The sequence below is a fragment of the Aquarana catesbeiana genome, linkage group LG04, assembly GCF_042186555.1.
Source record: "Aquarana catesbeiana isolate 2022-GZ linkage group LG04, ASM4218655v1, whole genome shotgun sequence".
NCBI lineage: Eukaryota > Metazoa > Chordata > Amphibia > Anura > Ranidae > Aquarana > Aquarana catesbeiana.
In genome coordinates, this window is record NC_133327.1 from 266,417,160 (window position 1) to 266,434,387 (window position 17,228).

Here is a 17,228-nt window from a genome sequence, read left to right on the forward strand (position 1 = left end):
ATGGTTCAAAGAATGTCAGGCAAAAAGGTCGGCACGCATGTTCACTTAATCAAATCTGGCCCTCTTTGAAAAAAGTTTGGACACCCCTGGGTTAATGTGATTGTAAAACCCTCACCTTGTAAAACAACCTATTCAGTTTAAATCGAAAGGCAAAACATTTGTGTATAAATATAAAAAAAAAATCATAATTACCTTTTTCCAAGTTTTTATATGTGATCAGATTCCCTTTGTTCTCAGCTGCATAAGAGCTGGGGGGAGGAGAAACAGCAGTACACTGGTTTTCCCAGGGAAAGGCTGTGTGTGTGTGTGTGTGTGTGTGTGTGTGTGTGTGTGGGGGGGGGGGTGTCAGGACATGTCTGATCATTGGAGGAGAGCAGGTTGAGTTCCTAGCATAGCTAGAGAACTGACCACTGTGTGTTCTTCTACTCTGTGTAGGAAAGCAGAAGGACCGGGACCAGGAAATACCAGGAACATCAGGTATTTCACACAAACGAAGCAATACAAACAGAACAGGATACTTGTTAATACAGCATAAGTACATGGTACAGCAGGCACATACCAGGAATATAAAATGTTGGGTTTACATATTCTTTAAGTCTACCTATAGGGATTAGTAGAAACAACTTCCATGTGTCAAGTTTAGTTTTGGTAAGAGTCAGCAGGAGTAAGAGTTTCAGAGTACCATAATCAAGTACCTTGTTTGTTATTTGTATTTTCAGGTATATAATTTTTGTCATTCAATGCCATTGAAGGGACAGGGTTGTATTTTGTGCTGTAATTGGGACAGGGTCAAATGGAAGAATTAAGGACTTTTTCTAGTTTATTTGAAGAATGGAAAAGAGAGTCTAATATGGAAAGTGGTGACCTCAGGAATGGGCCTGGATCCTGGATGAAAAGGAGCCTATTGTCTGTTTATAATTTTAGCTTTTGTTTTCCATTTTTTTTACCTTTTTCTACTGCTATGGACCCCATCATTAAAGCAAAAATAATGGGCAACAGGTGGCAACCTGCCACATATGTCTCCTCACCTCTAGTGGCTTTGAGACCATATGTCCTATTTTATTGAAGGCCCGAGGGCTCAGGTATAGAAGATTAATCCATTTAATGAATAAGTTAACCAAAGACCATTGTATGTAATAGCATATTTTTACAATGCCTTTCTACAATTGTTGCTGTAACTTGTTCTTTTTATAGCTCTTTATATTATCCTTAACTTCGATTTGCAGATATGATCAGTCGTGCACTAGGACCGGAGTTTGGTGGCAGTATTGGTATCATGTTCTTTTTTGCTAATGTCTGTGGAAGTGCCTTATACATTTTGGGTCTGGTAGAAAACATTGTGTCCATGTTTGGAATAACACCAGGTAAGAGAGGATAGTAATGAGCTGTATTGTAGACACAAATAAATTTACTTGATATACAACCCCAGTTCCAGAAACCACTTATAGTCCCACTCAAGGTGCTCTACTGGTAAAGAATTTGGTGTTTCACAGCAATATATGGGTGCAGGCCGACTTGTAAGAGACACCGCACACCACTAGCTCGACAGGTGGATATAGGGTGGAATATCTCTCCAACCAGTGTGTTCATCCTTTAGCAGCCATTCCTGGGAGAGAATTCTGTTTGAGATTGTTACATAGCTCAAGTTAGAGCACATCATTTTGATATAGATCAGGGAGGTCTCCAAACCTTTCTAAACAAAGGGCCCTTTTCCTGTTGTTCATACTTTAGGGGGCTGGACTGTGCCCAGCGGGAGTAAACAATGACCCATCTTTAGGGGGAAGAATACTGCCCCCTTGTTGGTGTCAGTGTGAGGAATAGTGCCTGATTGTTGGTGTCAGTGGAAGGAATAGTTCCCTATTGTTGGTATCAGTGGAAGAGATGATGTCCCATTTTTGGTGTCAGTGAAAGGAATTCTGTCCTCTTTTTGGTGTCAGTGGGAGGAATAGTGCCCCATTATTGGTGTCTTTGGCAGGAAAAATTCCTTAAGTGCCGGTTAAAGGCAAGAAAAGGGCCACATCTGGCCCCCAGGCCATAGTTTGGAGACCACTGGCTTAGATGAACAGTGAGTTTTTCATCCCTCTAAAGAGCACTATATCCTTATGAAGGGTCACTATGCCCCCCCCTGTGAGTATAAAGGCACTTTGTTTTGTAAATCTATGAAATGACAGTAATATTTTAAATATTTTTAAAGAAAAGGTATATTTTAGACCCTAGTGGGTTTGATGTGTGGAGAGGAGAGCCTGTTGCTCTTATTTATTGTCAGATTTAACCATTCTCAGCTTTAATTTTTTTGCTATACATCCTGTAAGGGATCAGAGGGGTGACAAGCCAGCTTTTATTCAGCAAAAAGCAACAGAAAATTGACAAACTTTGTCTTTATAGGCAATTCAAACAACACAAAAACTCTTCTTAGCAGTATAAGACAGTCCTTTTAAATAATGCTCAGCATCCCAGCATATAACATAGCAAATACATAGCAAAGTTCCAGTTCAGGCAAGCTCACCCAGCAGGATCAAGTTGTAGGTAACAGGGGTCCTTCCATCTTCAAGCTCCTCAGTTTCGATAGCTCAACAGCCATCTCTCTCCAAACACCCTTCTCCTCTCTGACATTTTGGCAATAAGCAGGTCTGAAGGGGAAGTACCTGTCCTCTTCAATTAACCCCTTCTTAACCCTGCCCCAGGCTGACTCTTCACATATCTCACCCCCCCCCCCCGTTCCAAGCCCGGGGCAGGACAATTTATACCACAATGGCCATAGGCCTGGGAAAGGGCATCTTTTTTCCCTCAAATGCACGCGCCCAGGTCTATGCCCCCTTCCTACTCTGAATCCACATAATTTCTAGACCGGATTGCTGCTCTAAACCTGTCATTTTTATCAGTTTCCATTAGGCGGTACACTTCCTGGTACTCCTCTGTGAGGAGCGGTTGCACGAATTCAGCCCAGCGGCTTCTGGTCCACCTTTTAAACAATGCCATGTTTTTGAATTCAGCCAGGCAGTCCTCAATGTGGTCATCTGGTAGCATCGGGTGTAAAAAGTTACCAGCACAGATTCTACCTTCGTTACCACAGAGAGCAGCGCCAACCTTTTCTACTATCTCAAAGGGTTCCTGTCCCTCCGTGAGACACCTGCTCTCCACAGTAGGCTTAACCACTAGCACTTGATCCTCAGATTTAGACTCTCTGACCCTGGCAGACCAGTTGGAAACGCCCCTCTGGGTCCTCGCTAATGGTTTATGCCCACGTTTAAGCACTTTGCGATTTTTGGCTACCCTGTAGCATAGAGTATGATGCACAGCAACTCAGGGAGAGTGCATATATTGCGCAGGATGCTGTGGCTCCTCAACGATGTGACCTTTTCCCTGGCAGGGATCAAAGGGGAGTCCTTCCTCTGAGCACCAAAGAAATCACTCCGGGAACCCCCAAGATATGACAAGTTAGGCCCAGAGGGAGAACTCTCTGCCTCCAATCCTACAAACACCTCCAGGGGATCTAGGGCAGCTCCTGCAGGTTCACACATCTGACAGATTTTTTTACTGTTTACCTCCTGCAACACAGTATTTATCACTTCACATGGGGGTTTCTCCTTTTTAGGGGAGGCCCCCGAACCTTTGAACTTTTGTTCACACAAGTCCCAAAATAGGGGGCAGTCTCGCCCAATTAGCAAATCATGGGGTAACCCCGGGATCACCCCAACTCTGTGTAGCAGTTCCTGCGGTTGTGAACAGGGTTACATGGGCCATTGGATAGTCCTTGACAACCCCACGTACAGAGACCACTCCAATCTTTTTTCTGGGTATCAGATTTCCCCGAAATCTTTCCAATCGGAGCAGGGTAACCCCACTCCCCGAGTCAAGAAATGCTACAACCTCCTGCCCATTAACCCGCACCACACTCTCAAGTGGGCATAGATTGTTCATGGGACCAGTGGCAAAAGCAAACCTAGAGCCACGTCGAGCCATGTCACATTCCACTGGCTCCTCCCGCCTTGGACACTGGGCTGCCATATGACCCTGATGTTGGCAAGACCAACAGAGAACCTCATGGGGTTCCCATTCTCCTTGCCGACTCTCAGGAGGGTTTGACGTTAGGGTGCTCCTAGCGGGAGTGTCAGGCACACGAGCAGACACCATGCGTAAAACCAGTGCCATCTTCGCGCTGGAACACACTTCCTTAGAATGGGCCAGCTCTCTGGTAATAGAGGGAATCTCCTGGACACTTTCTGCACAACTGTAGCGCTCAACGGCAGCAGCCATCTCATCCAGAGACTGAAGCTCGGACTGAGCCACCCATCGGTACAGCTCCTTAGGAAGACCATGCAAAAAGCGATCCAGTGCAACTTGCTCTACAATCTGAGTGGTGGTCTTCTCTGGTTTCAGCCAATCCTGGAACAGGTGCAGTAGACGATACAGTTGCACACGGGCAGGCTTAGGTCTGTCAAAGCTCCATTCATGAACACGGTTTGCGATTAGAGCCACAGTCACCTCAGCCTGGCTAGAATTTCTGCCTTAAGCAGTTTATAATCCCGTGCTGATTCATAGGCCAAATCACAATAGGCCTGTTGAGGATCTGCAGTCAGGAAAGGAGCCAGCACATCCACCCAGTCTTTTTCAGGGAGACCTTCCCTTGTTGCAATCCTTTCAAACATTGCCATACAAGCTTCCACATTATCTGTGACTGTCATCTTTTGCATAGTCCGCTGCACTGCCTTCCAGGGGTCACTCTTTACAGCGGGGTCACCTTTCATTATTTCAGCCTGCTGGGTCACCGCCTTTTGCAGTCCTGCTAGCCGTTCAACCAGTAAGCGGTTTGTTTCCTGTTGCACAGAGACTGCCTGGGCATTAGCCATTGCTAATTGTTTAATTATCTCCTCCAGGCTTGTTCTGAAGACTTCACAGCCAGGTTTAGCTTTCGCCCAGGAAATGGGATTGGCCTGTACCCCTCAAACTGCACGCATTCTCCACCATTTTGTAAGGGATCAAGGGGTGACAAGCTGGCTCAGTCAACTTAAAAGGCTTTATTCAGCAAAAAGCAACATAATATTGACAAGCTTTGTCTTTTATAGGCAGTTCAAACAACACAAAAACTCTTCTTAGCAGTATAAGACAGTCCTTTTAAATAATGGTCAGCATCCCAGAAACATCATATAACATAGCAAAGTCCCAGTTCAGGCAAGCTCACCCAGCAGGATCAAGTCATAGGTAACAGGGGTCCTTCCAGCTTCAAGCTCCTCTCAGCTTTGATAGCTCAGCAGCCATCTCTCTCCAAACACCCTTCTCCTCTCTGACATTTTCAACTCAGCTGGCAATAAGCAGGTCTGAAAGGGAAGTACCTGCCCTCTTCAATTAACCCCTTCTTAATCCTGCCCCAGGCTGACAATCCACTGTAAATGTAAATTTTATTTCATTCCAGGAGGCATGTCACTGTGTAGTGATTTCCATCAAATACTACTATTGGGTTGCAGTGTATAACCCTTGGCCTACTGACTAAAGCCAAGTTATTGCATTTACAGATTTAGCTGTAAATGCAAGCCAATTAGAAAGGCCAAACATTTGCACTATTCTTTGATAAAGGGTAGACACAAGGTTATGAAGTTGGAAAGAGGAGAGCATTAATTCAGCCATGTTTCTAGGCAGGCATATAGTTTTATCCAGCTAGTTTTCAGAACCCTGGTCTTTAAGAGAGATAGTTCTATACCTTTACATATTTATTCATTTCAGAAATAAATACTCCTTTTTAGTTTTAATGCATACAGCATGCTATCTGTTCAGTTTTCCTGCAACATGAATGGTATAATGATTGGCCTTAAGGACTGTTAAAAATCTCATTGTTCTATGGTAGCAGGAACCCTTGCCCAGAATATAATTTTTGAACATGTTGCTATACCCTTAGGGATGGCAAGGGTTTCATACTTGGAGAGATGAAACAAGTGTGATGTTCTGTATAATTCGGAGCTTGATCAGACATTTCCCATCTCCCAGCTCACTCTTTCTCTTGTTGCCAGCTTTTTTTACTGGGCCCCTGATGCTCTTCAATTTGCATGAGCAGGAAAGTCTCCCTGAAGTGAAATTTGAAAAGTTGCTAGCGCTGCCTGTGCTCATCAGTGATTCCTCTGCCTTGATGAAGACGCATGAGATAAACACACTCTCACTGCCTCTTTTCCCCCAAGACACAAGTACAGAGAGCTCTGATCTGCTCCTGGAAATCACGGCTCGCTGTCCCTTCTTAAAAAATGTTGTTTACTCCTAATTTTCCACTCATTTCACGCCAATCTAGCTGTGGACGCTCGCAATCATGAATACGATACTGAGAAGGAAGCGACAACAACCCCTATGGCTCTCAGAATGAGCACTGTAAATTAACCCATTACTCACCAACACAACAGTGGTGTGTTATCCTCCGCAAAGCTGGTCACACCTTACAATCTGATGGCACCCTAACAATCTGATGGTACAACCTACTCTTTTTTTCCAAATGTTTCTAGACTTTCCATAATCATGTAACCCCATCAACCTTTGTTCCCATAGTGAAGCCCAGCTGTCAGGTTTGCTCCTTTGCAATAGTGCACACCATTGTCTTTCTAGTAATGTACGTTTAATATTTAATGATCTTATGGCTAACTCTCCATAGATATTTCCAGCATCTCCTTGTTCTACTGTCAGTCCAAGGACCAAAAGATTAAAATAATCCAAGAAACTTTATTTGTTAACAGATTAATTACAGGCAAACCACAAAGTAATTAAAGGGATTGTTAAGGCTTATTTTTTTTTTTTTTTTTAATAACAAACATGTCATACTTACCTCCTCTGTGCAAGGGTTTTGCACAGAGGAGCCCCGATTCTCCTCTTCTGGGGTCCACCAGTGGCGCTCCTGGCTTCTCCTCTTCTCGAGTGCCCCCATGGAGAGGTTAATACTGTATGTGAACTGAAAAATTATTTACCTGTGCCCACTTTGAAACAATATTTAAAACAAATGTATAAAATTTTGCACCTGCTAAATATCCTGTGTTTGTGTGTTTTCGGTAACATAATAGCCATTAGTCAATGCACGTCTGTCCACCTACAGATTCTCCCCATGCACTATCCCTCTTGTCAAAAGAATCTTTGAGTGTAATCCTGTCATCTCACATTATTCTGTTACCTGTATAAAAGAGTACTGCCAAACACTGTTCCTTTCAGTAGAAATCATCTTCTGAAGTCTGCTGGGAAACTATCACTTATGGTAGTTTTGATCTACTGGGTCCCTTGCAGTGGCTCCTCCTGCTGACCTCCACATCATTACAGAAGAAAGTAGCGGTGTGAAAGTCAGCAGGAGGAACCATTGAGAACTGCGGAGGACCAGGGAGATCAGCACTCCTGGAAGCGTTGCTTGGGGGGCGGCAGGAGAGGCAGGTATTCAGTCTCTTCTTTACAGGTAACAGCATAATTTGAGACAAGGTCACTTTAAAGGAAATCTGTCATGAATGAAACATAGAGCTGCCATCTTCTGTGTCACGTTTCAAACACAAGGCCCACGGGCTGAATGCGGCCCGCCAGGCCATTTCATGCAGCCCTCACATCCAGGGATTTTTTTCAGCCGGAACGTGGCTTAACTCTGTTCTACCACCTCTGGCTCTCGCCCTCTGCTACCCTCTCACCACTGTCACTTGTAAACACAGAAACATTCTGTGTTTACAAGGACCGCTTTTCTCTCAGCAGCTCTCACAGACCCCTGCCTGCCCTGCACTCACAAAGGAGGCAAGGGAGATGCAGGTGCAGTGTGGGATGGGGCATCAGCCTGTGAAAGACAGCTGAACCCTGCACACTGTGCATAGCACACCCTAAACTCTGCACTCTGTATGTAGCACACTTCTCAAACCTGCACTCAATGTAGCACACCCCTGAACTCTGTAGTCTGTACATAGCACAGCCCTGAATTCAGCACTCTGTACAAAGTGTATCCCTGAACTTCGCACATAACACACTCCTGGTATTTATTGCCTCTTTAGGATCCTCCCACAGTGCAATTTGGCCACACCCACCGCTCAATGTGGTTTGGCGAGGGGGTGGGGTGTGGTTGAGTTCCTCCACCTATTGTCTGAGAAAAAAAGCCCTGGATAAATTTATATAGTCTTACAGATACAACCGGCTCTTTGAAGGCAACCATAATGCTGATGCAGCCTGTGATGAAATTGAGTTTAACACCCCTGTCCTATATGCTAATTTCTTGACCATTATGTGCTAGTTTCCAGGCTGCCAGTGCTAGCCTTCTGGCTATAGTGACTATTGACTTTCTATCCTGGTTTAGACAAGTTAAGTGTGAGTAGTGGCCACACACTGAAAAAAAATTAAAGCTTATTCACATATATCTGACTGAGGACAGGACACTTATTTGTATTATGTATTTATGTGGCTGACCTTTCAAAGGAGTTTAAAGTGGTTGTAAACCCTCCTTCCTAACTTTTACCTATAGGTAAGCCTAGAATAGGGCTTACCTATAGGTAGTGGAAATATCTCCGAAACGTGCGCCGTTTAGGAGACATTTCCCTTGTGGTGCACTGATAATGTCATTGGCGCATGCGCTTTGAAGAAATGGACCTCTGTGCCGTTTCTTCCCCAGCGTGTGACGTCACATGGCTCCCGCCAGTCACAGAGCCAGAGTCCGCGGTCCCGGTAGGAAGAGGGCCAAAGATGGACACAGCCTGCACAGGGGACAGCATGGGATTCGTTTGCAGGTAAGTGTCACATAATGGGCTAGTATGCATTATGCTTTTACTTTGCAGGGTTTGCAGGAAGCAAAAGAGGAAGTAAAACCCATCAGGGTTTACTTCCTCTTTAAAATTGCTATAAAGACAGAAGGTTTTTTATCTTAATGCGGAGGTCGGAACTTCCGCTGACCGGATCCCCCCCCCCCCCCCCCTGGTGTCACATTTGGCACCTTTCAGGGAGGAGAGGGGAGCAGATACCTGTATAATCCAGGTATTTGCTCCCACTTCCGGGCATAGATCACCGCAGGCTCCGTGGTGATCTACGCCATGTCCCCCCCACTGTCTTCTGGGAGACACACAGGTCCCAGAAGACAGCAGGGACCAGTGAGAAAGCGCAGCGTGACTCACGCATGCGCAGTAGGGAACCAGGCTGTGAAGCTGCAAGGCTTCCCTTTCTGATTCCCTTACCAAAGATGGCGGCTCCTCCACCCGAGAGCCAAGGGACAGGTCGGCTTCCGGTGAGGACACCGCAGGCGCCCTGGACAGGTAAGTGTCCATATTTGAAAAGTCAGCAGCTACAGTATTTGTAGATGCTGACTTTAAAAAAAAAAAAATTTGGGCGGAACTTCGCTTTAATTCAATCTATGCATTAGGATAAAAAACCTTCTGTGTGTAGCAGCCCCCCTCAGCCCACCAATACTTACCTAAGCCCCCTCTCTCTCCAGCTATGTGAATGAGTGTCTCTGCTGTCCAGGACTCTCCCTCCTGCTGTCAATCAAAGTCAGTTAGCCAATCAGGAGAGAGAGGGGTCGGGTCTGAACCGTGGCTCCGTGTGTCTGGATGGGCAAAGGGAGCTACGGCTTGGCTCGATGCCCCCATAGCAAGCTGCTTGCTGTGGGGGCATTCGACAGAAAGGAGGGGCCAGGAGTGCCGAAGAGGGACCTGAGAAGAGGAGGATTGGGGCTGCTCTGTGCAAAACCACTGCACACGGCAGGTAAGTATAACATGTTTGTTATTTTTAAAGACCTAAAATCGAGACTTTAGTATCACTTTAATGCTGAATACTATGCTAGCAGCTAAATATCCAGTACATTGAGTACACATTTGTAAACCACTTTTGTCATGCAGACAGGGAGCTCCACAATGGTACTAATACTTTGTGCCTGTCACGTCCAACACTTCATGTATTAACATTCCAGGTTGGAAGAACTTTTTAATATATTGAGTTGTGAAGCAAAGAAATGAATATTATATATTATATTCTATTGAAAATACATTTCCTTTAGAAGCTGGAACTTCTCTCTCTCAATCAACATGGACTATATTTAATCCTTATGCTGCTAGCATTAGTAAATAGATAGGAAAGTCTATTATATTTACTTGTTTTAACATTTTTTTTTTTTTTTTACATTTCTTCAGTTAGTGCCTGGTTTATGGCCTAGGCAAATAATGTTATACATCCCAGGAGTCCTCAGGAGGGGTTTTATTAGCTAAGCACACCGTCCTGCCTGAGCTAAAGGAAGATTGATTCCAGAAAGTAAATGTTACATAAATAATTTGCCCTTACTTAAGATGGCCACGGCCAGAAATGCTAAGGTCTTTTTTTTTCAAAATCATTTCTCAGCAAAATGGAGACATGAATGAATGAAGGAGTTTGCTTTGAATATTAAAAATTAATTAAATAGCATTTTTGGTTTGTGATGCTCAGATTCAGTGTAGTTTCATTTTAATTACAGCTGAGAATAAAGGACACTCCCATCTCCAGAAGTCTGCTCAATAATTCTAAAGATAACATGCCTACCTCCTATATAGATACACCGGGGGTTATTTACTAAAGGCAAATCCACTTTGCACTACAAGTGCGCTTCAAGTGCACTTGAAAGTGACCTTGGAAGTACAGTCACTGTAGATCCGAGGGGGATATGCAAGTAAAATAAAAAAACAGCATTTTAGCTTGCACATGATTGGATGATAAAATCAGCAGAGCTTCCACTCATTTCAGATCTACCCCTTAGATTTAGAGCGACTGCACTTTCAAGTGCACTTGCAGTGCAAGGTTGATTTGCTTTTCATTAATAACCCCCACTGTTTGCCTTGGGCAGGCCAGACGGTGTATCTGCATAGGATATATGTAGCCAGGACTCAACATTCCTCAACAGACACCAGCAGTTACAGTATTTCAACTTTATTATAGACATTAATTCACTCTATAAAAATAAGATGGAAGATGCTAGATCTAGCAATAGCATGGCTCGATACTTGAGCCAAGCCCAGATGGTTAACTTGGGCTAACTTAGGTTTGGTTTGGAAAACTATGGGTAGACTCGATAGTTACAAGGGCTTTAGGATCCTGCTTGCATTTACCAGCACCCTTTAAAGAATGGGCATAGTCTATAAGTAGCTTTACACTGCTACCGCAGAAGCATAGGTCTGTGTATTACTGAAATCATGGTCGTCATTGTGAACTACATGACCTTATGGTTGTGTACGCACCTTCGTGTTTACTAAGACTTGGTTTTCAATTACAAGTCAGGGTTTAATCTGCTTAAACTAAATGCACTCATTTCTGCCTAATAATAAATCAATGAAGCAAATGTATAGACTGGTATCTCCAAAAGAGAATCTCTCTGTGAATATAACATTGGCACAGCTGGAGGTGGAGAGTATGATTCACTGCCAGACAAATCACACACTCGCAAAGAGACAGCTGGTGTTAAATACTGTAAGAATTTAAGTTTGGATTTTCTTTAAAGACTTTCCTACTAAATGACTCCTAAGAAAGACAAAGAAGTTGTTGAGTTATAAAATGAAAGCAAAAAAGGAACGGTCACGCAGAGAACTCGCATTTTGTGTTTCCTTTGAAAGATTTCATCTCTAACAAATTTCGAGTAACATGATTGGTTACAGTAGGCAACAGCTCCATATTGCTTCATTTTTTTTTTTTTAATGCTTGAAGGCTTTAGAAGAATTTGTTTGATTAACATATATGGTGGATATTGTTTCTTTTTTGCAGGTCTTGTTTTCTGTTGCCTAACTAGTGTTGAAGTGAACATGTGGCCACCTAATCCATAGTAATCTGGCTATGGGACTTTAATACACATACCTTCCAGTGCCTACATGCATTCTTAATTTATTCAAATGGTGCCCCATGTGTACTGAAAATCAATAGTGCTTTAACACGGGAAATGAGGACCATGGCTCTTATTGTCCAATACGGAGATGAGGGAGAAGGGAAAGTTTGGCCTTGGTACAGCCATGACAGCTGTGGTCCCTGTTGCCTGTGATAAAGCACTACTAATTTTCTTTTGGTTTATGACTATTTTAATAAAAGAAGAATTTATGTAGGCATCAAGAGGTGCTTGCATTAGTTACGTATCAGCTGCTGGATTACTGTGAATGAGAAGGCAACATTATATATTTTATTTGTGACTTGATCTCACAGATCTGGTGAACATTGACTGAAACTGGTTGTATTTCCAGGACAGGAAAAAAGTGGAGTCCATGTTTTGCCACAAAGCTATTGGTATGAATTTGTCTACGCTACAGTTCTACTCCTCATCTGCCTCGTTGTCTGTCTGGTTGGTGCTAGCATCTATGCCAAGGCTACTTTTCTCATCTTCATTGTGGTCATGGTTGTCCTGATCGTTGTCTTTATCAGCTTTTTTGCTGTGAAGGAGAAGATTGTTACAATTAATATCACAGATGGCAATATTACCCATGTCTTAAATGGAACCTTTACTGGCTTCAAGCTTTCCACGCTCAAGGACAATGTGTACCGTAAGTAACTTTTTCTTTTAACAAACATACAGTATGAAATAACATCTCTTCTAGAATAGGTTTACCAATTTAGGAAAGCCAGTGTTAACCGAGTACCTTCAGGGCTGCTTATTTACTGCATGAACCACATAAAGCTAGCTAGATAAATGATATGGAAGTGTTGAGAAGATCCAGACCCTGAAACAGCTTTTTTGAGAAAGATTTTTACCGTAAATAAGCACACCGTTTTGGTTGAATGTATTTTGGATTGAAAAGATCCCTCTGTCAGCCTTATTGTGATCATTCAATTATGAATAATTGATCTCTCCTCCAAAATTTCGTGCTGCAATTGAACAAAGGTTACAGTTAGTACATACCTCCAATTAGCACATTCCAGGGGTGAGCTGTGCTCTTACATTCTAATCACCTCCAAGGTTTTGCCTATAACCACATTCCAGTGGATAATTTTCTAGTGACACAATTGTGTTGGTAGCCAAAGACAAAGCATCTATGGTTTCACGTTTCCTCAATTTGTGTAGATTAGGGGTCTCCAAACTTTCTAAATAAAGGACCAATTTACTGTCCTCCAGATGCTGTGGTGGCAGGACTGTGGCCAGCAAGAGTAGAAAATGCCCCAGCATCAATAGGAATAAACAATGCCCCATTATTCATGTCAGTGGGAGGAATATTGCCCCATCATTGGTGTCAGTGGGAGGAATAGTTCCCCATTATTGGTGTCGGGGGAGGAATAGTGTCCCAATTGTTGGTGTCAGTGGGAGGAATAGTGCCCCATTGTTGGTGTCAGTGGGAGGAATAGTGGTCTATTGTTTGTATCAGCGGGAGGAATAGCAGTCCATTGTTGGTGTCAGTGGGAGGAATAGCAGTCCATTGTTGGTGTCAGTGGGAGGAATAGTGGTCCATTGTTGGTATCAGTGAGAGGAATAGTGGTCCATTGTTGGTATCAGTGGGAGAAATAGTGGTCCATTGTTGGTATCATTGGTAGGAATAGAGCCCCATCATCGGTGTCAGTGGAATGAATAGTGCCCTGTTGGCAAGCAAAGGGCCACATCTGGCCCCCGGGCCGCAGTTTGGAGACCATTGGTGTAGATGCTTGCCATTGTACTACAGATACATTGGGTGACCTGTAGAAATTGCAATTAAGTGGATGCATCAGTTTAACTAGTACTAGCTCTTTAGCTGGTATGAAATGGATTCTTGAATAAGAAGGGTGGGTTGAGTGCCTTGATTAGTGTGACTGGAGTATTTTGTGTCCAACTCCTGTGTATTCCATTTATATATCCACATCTGATTAAATGCTTTGAACCACACTGCGGTATCTGAACCATCTCCAGCCTCTGTATGGCATTTGGGGAACAAAGAGCTAAATCTCATTTCCCTGATGAATCTTACATTATGACAGTGTAAAGGTCAAAAGAAAATGAAATTAAAGGAGTCCACTGAGAGAGTCTGGCATGGAATGGAAAGATTCTGTAATCATCAATTTGCTAGAGAGAAAGGCTGATATCACTCATAGCTCGAGACGACTTGACCTGTAGCATGAGAACATTTGTAGCAACAAAATAAGCATACTGCAAACAATAGATTGTGCTTGCTTTCAGCTTTTCACTTCTTTTATTTAGTAAGGCAGCACAAAGAGCGATGATGATGTAAAAAGTGAAATAACCCAAAGTACCCAGATATTAGAAGATATTAGAAGAAGAAAGATTATTTTTGATTGGTTGATATGGATCACAGTGCTTTGCACATGAACAGTGCTGCCTTGTTTAGTAAAGCTGTAGGTTGTGACACAGTAGTTTGGAATCGCTCTGCAGAAACAACACATAACACAGTTTAACCACTTGACAACCGGACCAATTCTGACACCTCTCACATATACATTTTTTTGCTAGAAAATTACTTGGAACCCCAAACATTTTATATTTTTTGGCAGAAGCCCTACGGAAAAAAATTGGCGGGTATTTGCGCAGCGGTTTTTCAAACGCAATTTATTTTTTAAAATACACTTTAATGCATTTTATTGCACACAAACACAATATAATGCACGATTTTTTTTGTAAAATGTAAAAGCTGATGCTATGCTGAGTAGATACCAACATGTTACGCTGTAAAATTGCATATGCCCGTGGAATGGCGCCGAACTACGGTACTTAAAATTCTCCATAGGTGACACTTTAAAAATTTTTACAGGTTACCAGTTAAGGGTTACGAGGAGGTCTGTCGCTAGAATTATTGCTCTTTCTTTGACGTTCATGGCGATACCTTACATGTGTGGTGTCATTAGACATGTGCAGTTCGTTTCGTTCCGGATTGAAATTCGGACAAATTTAGCATTTTCGGAAATTCGGATGTATCCAAATTTTCAAAATTACTATAGTACCAAATTTACACAACTCCAAAAGTACGGAAAAAAAAAATTCGGACGAAGTTCGAATTCGAATCAATTCGAATAATTTTTCGAATCCGGTTTCTATAGTTTTAGAATTTGAATAGTTTTCAAATTCGAATTGGAAAAGTTTTCGAATTCAAAAAGTTGTTGAATAGTTTTCGATTCATTTTAAATTTGTTTTCCAATTTCCAAAGAGAATAAAATAGAATAGATTAGAAAGGAACAGAATATGAAAAATTGAATAGAAAATAAAAGAATAGAAATGAATAGAATAAAAAAAAAAAGAATAGAATAAAATAGAATATAGCTATCTTCTGAAGTTCAAATTTCAAATAGAATAAATTTGAATGCGAATACATAAGAAAAGAATAGTATAGAAATGAATTGAATAGAAAAATATAGAATAGAAAAGAATAGAATTTAAAAAACAATAGAATAGAAAGAATATAACCATTTCCAAAATTCAAATAGAATCAATTTGAATTTGAATAGAAAATAATAGACTAGAATAGAAAATAACAGAATAGTATAGAAAAAATAGAATAGAGTGGAAAGAATATAACCATCTTCCGAAATTCGAATTTCAAATAGAATAAATTTGAATTTGAATAGAAAAGAATAGAATAGAAAATACAATAGAATAGAACAAACAAATAGAAAAAGAACAGAATAAAAAAACAAAAAAACAATAGAATAGAAGGAATATAACCATTTCCCAAAATTCAGACAGAATCAATTCAAATATAAATAGAATAGAAACGATTAGAATAGGAAGATGGTTTAATCCTTTCTATTCTGTTCTATTGTTTTTTTTTCCTATACTATTCTGTTATTTTGTATTCTAATCTATTCTTTTCTATTCTATTCAAATTCAAATTGATTCGATTTGAATTTTGGGAAATGGTTATATTTTTCTATTATATTCTATTCTATTTTTTTTAATTCTATTATTTTGTATTCTATTCTTTTCTATTTGAATTTCAGAAGATGGTTATATTCTTTTTATTTTATTCTAGTCTTTTTTATTTTATTCTGCATAGTTACATAGTAGGTGAGGTTGAAAAAAGACACAAGTCCAACCTATATGTGTGATTTTATGTCAGTATTACATTGTATATCCCTGTGTGTTGCGGTCATTCAGGTGCTAAAACCACTGTCTGTGGAAGGGAATTCCACATCCTCACCGCTCTTACAGTAAAGAACCCTCTACGTAGTTTAACCACTTCAGCCCCGGAAGATTTGGCTGCTGAATGACCAGGCCATTTTTTGCGTCGCGTCGCTTTAACTGACAATTGCGGGGTCGTGCGACACTGTACCCAAACAAAATTGACGTCTTTTTTTCCCACAAATAGAGCTTTCTTTTGGTGGTATTTGATCACCTCTGCGGTTTTTATGTTTTGCGCTAAAAACAAAAAAGTGACAATTTTGAAAAAAAAAACACAATATTTTGTACTTTTTGCTATAATAAATATCCCCATTTTATATTAAAAAAAAGCTATTTTTTTCTCAGTTTAGGCCAATATGTATTCTTCTACATATTTTTGGTAAAAAAAAATCACAATAAGCGTGTATTGATTGTATTGTATAGCATCTACAAAAGAGAGGATAGATTTATAGCATTTTTATTATTATTTTTTTTTTTACTAGTTATGATGGTGATCTGCGATTTTTATTGGGACTGCGATATTATGGTGGACACATCGGACACTTTTGACACATTTTTGGGTCCATTGGCATTTATACAGTGATCAGTGCTATAAAAATGCACTGATTACTGTAAAAATGTCACTGGCAGGGAAGGGGTTAACACTAGGGGGCGATCAAGGGGTTAACTGTGTTCCTTGTGTGTGTTTCTAACTCTAGAGGGAGGGGACTGAACTAGAGGAAATGACAGATCGTGATTCCTAGCTATTAGGAACTTACGATTTCTCTCTCCTCTCAGAACAGAACAGGGATTTGTGTGTTTACACACACACGACCCTGTTCTGCCTTGTGCCCGCGATCGCTCGTGGCCGGTGGTCATTGCGACCGTTGGCCATGAGCATCGGCACCCCCGCAGTGCAGCGGGCGCGTGCACGCGCATGCCTGCTATCCCGATTGCCAACGCATAGCTACGGCAATTCACGGGATCGTGCCGACCTGCCGCAGTATAATGACGCCGGCTGGTCGGCAAGCGGTTAAGGTTAAATCTCTTTTCTTCAAATTTTGATGAGTGGTCACGAGTCTTGTTAAACTCTCTTCCGCAGATACGTTTTATCCCTATGGTCACCAGTATGGTATTTGTGAATTGAAATCATATCCCCTCTCAAGCGTCTCTTCTCCAGAGAGAATAAGTTCAGTGCTCGCAACCTTTCCTCATAACTAATGTCCTCCAGACC

At 41.7% G+C, this 17,228-nt stretch overlaps 1 protein-coding gene across 1 annotated transcript in view; it reads left to right on the forward strand.

Moving 5' to 3' along the window:
- Nucleotides 1-17,228, forward strand: part of LOC141139902 (solute carrier family 12 member 9-like) — a 289,342-nt gene that overhangs the window by 59,680 nt on the left and 212,434 nt on the right. Inside the window, exons 3-4 of the mRNA XM_073626475.1 lie at nucleotides 1,227-1,364; nucleotides 12,168-12,464. Of these exons, the coding sequence (XP_073482576.1) occupies nucleotides 1,227-1,364; nucleotides 12,168-12,464 (435 nt within the window). The remainder of the gene's footprint in view (nucleotides 1-1,226; nucleotides 1,365-12,167; nucleotides 12,465-17,228) is intronic.